General features: G+C 60.8%; 1 protein-coding gene across 1 annotated transcript in view; it reads right to left on the minus strand.

Annotated features, from left to right (window-relative positions):
- Positions 1-1,592: 1,592 nt before the first annotated feature.
- TMEM200B (transmembrane protein 200B) overlaps positions 1,593-2,111 on the minus strand; it is a 1,238-nt gene continuing 719 nt past the window's right edge. The window contains exon 2 of the mRNA XM_009888338.1: positions 1,593-2,110. Within this exon, the coding sequence (XP_009886640.1) occupies positions 1,593-2,110 (518 nt within the window). The remainder of the gene's footprint in view (position 2,111) is intronic.

The following is a 2,111-nucleotide window of genomic DNA, read 5'->3' on the forward strand; positions in this document are numbered from 1 at the left end:
TTTTTTTTTTTGGAGAAGGACCAGGTCAAACCGTCGTGCCTCCCAGCATCATGGGAAAACACCCCAGCGGAGGTTTGTCCCGGTGTTCACAGAGGTGGCCCAGCTGGAACACTCCAGGCCCAGCCTTAAAAACGCAAAGGTGAAGGATTTTCCTCCAGTTCCTATTTATTTTATTTATTTTTCCTATTTATTTTTAACCTCGTGGCCGTGCCACGGCCGGTGGGACCTGACAGCTCCTCACCCCCGTGTCCCCATGAGCCCTCCTGGGGGGCTTCACCCGCGGGGGGGACATTGGAGGGACACCGCAGCCACATGCTGGGGGGAATCAACGGGAACGGAGGCTGAGCGCCACAGCAGAGACCAGCCCACACCTTCCCCCGCGGGAAACACGGCAAAGGCCCTGGGAAAGGATCGGCAAAGAAGTGTCGGAGCAAAAACTGCTCGTTTGCAAAAAAATGGGCAGCGGATGTTTTCCCTTCTCCGGGCTGCTGAGCCTGGAGGCATCTCTTGAGATGGGATGCGACCCTCATCCCACAGCGCATCCTCACCCAACAGAGCAAACCCCGTTTCTCTACTTCATTTTATCCCCGTTTTCCTACTGCATTTTCCTGCTGGGATGGGGTTTCAGAGGGTTTTGCTTCTGTGCTACCTTCTCTCCGGGGAATCACACCACCCCAGCACCAAGGCTGCCTCAGTCCTCACCCCACACCGCTCCTCTTCGGCATCCAAAAGGCACCAAACGACGCGACAGCACCCACCGGGGCCCGGCAAAACCCGCACCGACGCTCACCCCTACCTCTGCCCCACCACATCCCTCCCACCACCCGCATCCTTCACCCCACCAGAAAACGGCACAAATAAACCCCGACCCGCAGTCGCGCTTTGGGATCCGCCGAACCCCAGCGATTCTGTTTTAATTTCGCAGCTGCCCGCACCAGCCCTGGGCAACTTTTTGCATCCCTACTCTGCCAAAAATCCCCCAAACCTTGAGCTTATCACCTTACCCTGCAAATATTTGGCACCTGGTTATAGAGCATCCTTACTCTCTCCAGCTGCCCACCCCAAGCATCCTGTAGGCGAGACGATGAGGCGAGGCGGGACCGCATGGCATCGAGATAATATTTAATAGCCCCGTTGGGCTTATGTGCTCCGGTGAAGCCAATTTCCCAGTGGGTTGAGGCTGGCTAAGGGGACATCATTCTCCCCCGACCCCCCAAAAAAACATCCCCCCACCCTGCTGAAATAAAGTGCTGCAGGGGGCGGCGGGGCTTCTCCTGCCCCGCATCCCCATCCCGCAGTTTGCGTTGGGTCCTGAAGCGAGGGCTCCTCTGGAAAAGCCACCAGGAGAAGGGCTTGTAAGGCCAAGGGCATCCACCGGGAAACCGTCAAGAGGCAGCCAGGAGAGGACATCCCACCTGGGCGAGTCCTCCCCCAACAGCAGCACATCGGGCCCTTCCTCTTGGCATACGCTTAAAAACGCCGCCCCCCGAATCCCTCCTGGACGTGGGGTTTTGGGATCGCTGGTGGGTGCTGGGGGCCAGGATGAGGGATGAGGGACTGTGGCGTCACGCTGCCCGAGGGCCATGGGGACGTCAGACCCGCTCACCGTTCTCCATCCCCACCGCCCAGGAGCTGGGTCGGGGCTCGCCCCGGCTCGAGGGCTCCAGCAGCCGGTCTGAGGACTCGCCAGTACTTTCCAGTTTGGCGTAACCCACCAGGCTGACGTTGTCCAGCCGGGGCCAGCTTCGGTTCTTACGGTCCTTGATGGGGGCCACCAGCAGCACCCCTGGCCGGCCAAGGTCCAGGGACTTGGAGTGTCCCGGGGTGTGGAGCTGCGCGTCGGGGCTGAGCTCCGCCAACACTGGCTTTGCACCAGGGCAGCCACCGTCCATGTTGATGACAACATGGCCACCACCATCATGGTCCTGGCCATGGGGCGCGATGCTGCCGCCCTGGGAGAGCCGTGGGGCTTTGGGGAGGAGCTCGGTGGGACCCCCCTCCACCCTCTCACCAGCCCCCCGCGCCACTGCGTCCAGCAAGCGGTTGTTGAGCTTGATGACAGGCATCGCCAAGGCGCCAATGGCCGAGGAGACGAGGCGCTCGGCGCCGGG

The sequence above is a fragment of the Charadrius vociferus genome, unplaced genomic scaffold, assembly GCF_000708025.1.
Source record: "Charadrius vociferus isolate BGI_N301 unplaced genomic scaffold, ASM70802v2 scaffold877, whole genome shotgun sequence".
Lineage (NCBI taxonomy): Eukaryota > Metazoa > Chordata > Aves > Charadriiformes > Charadriidae > Charadrius > Charadrius vociferus.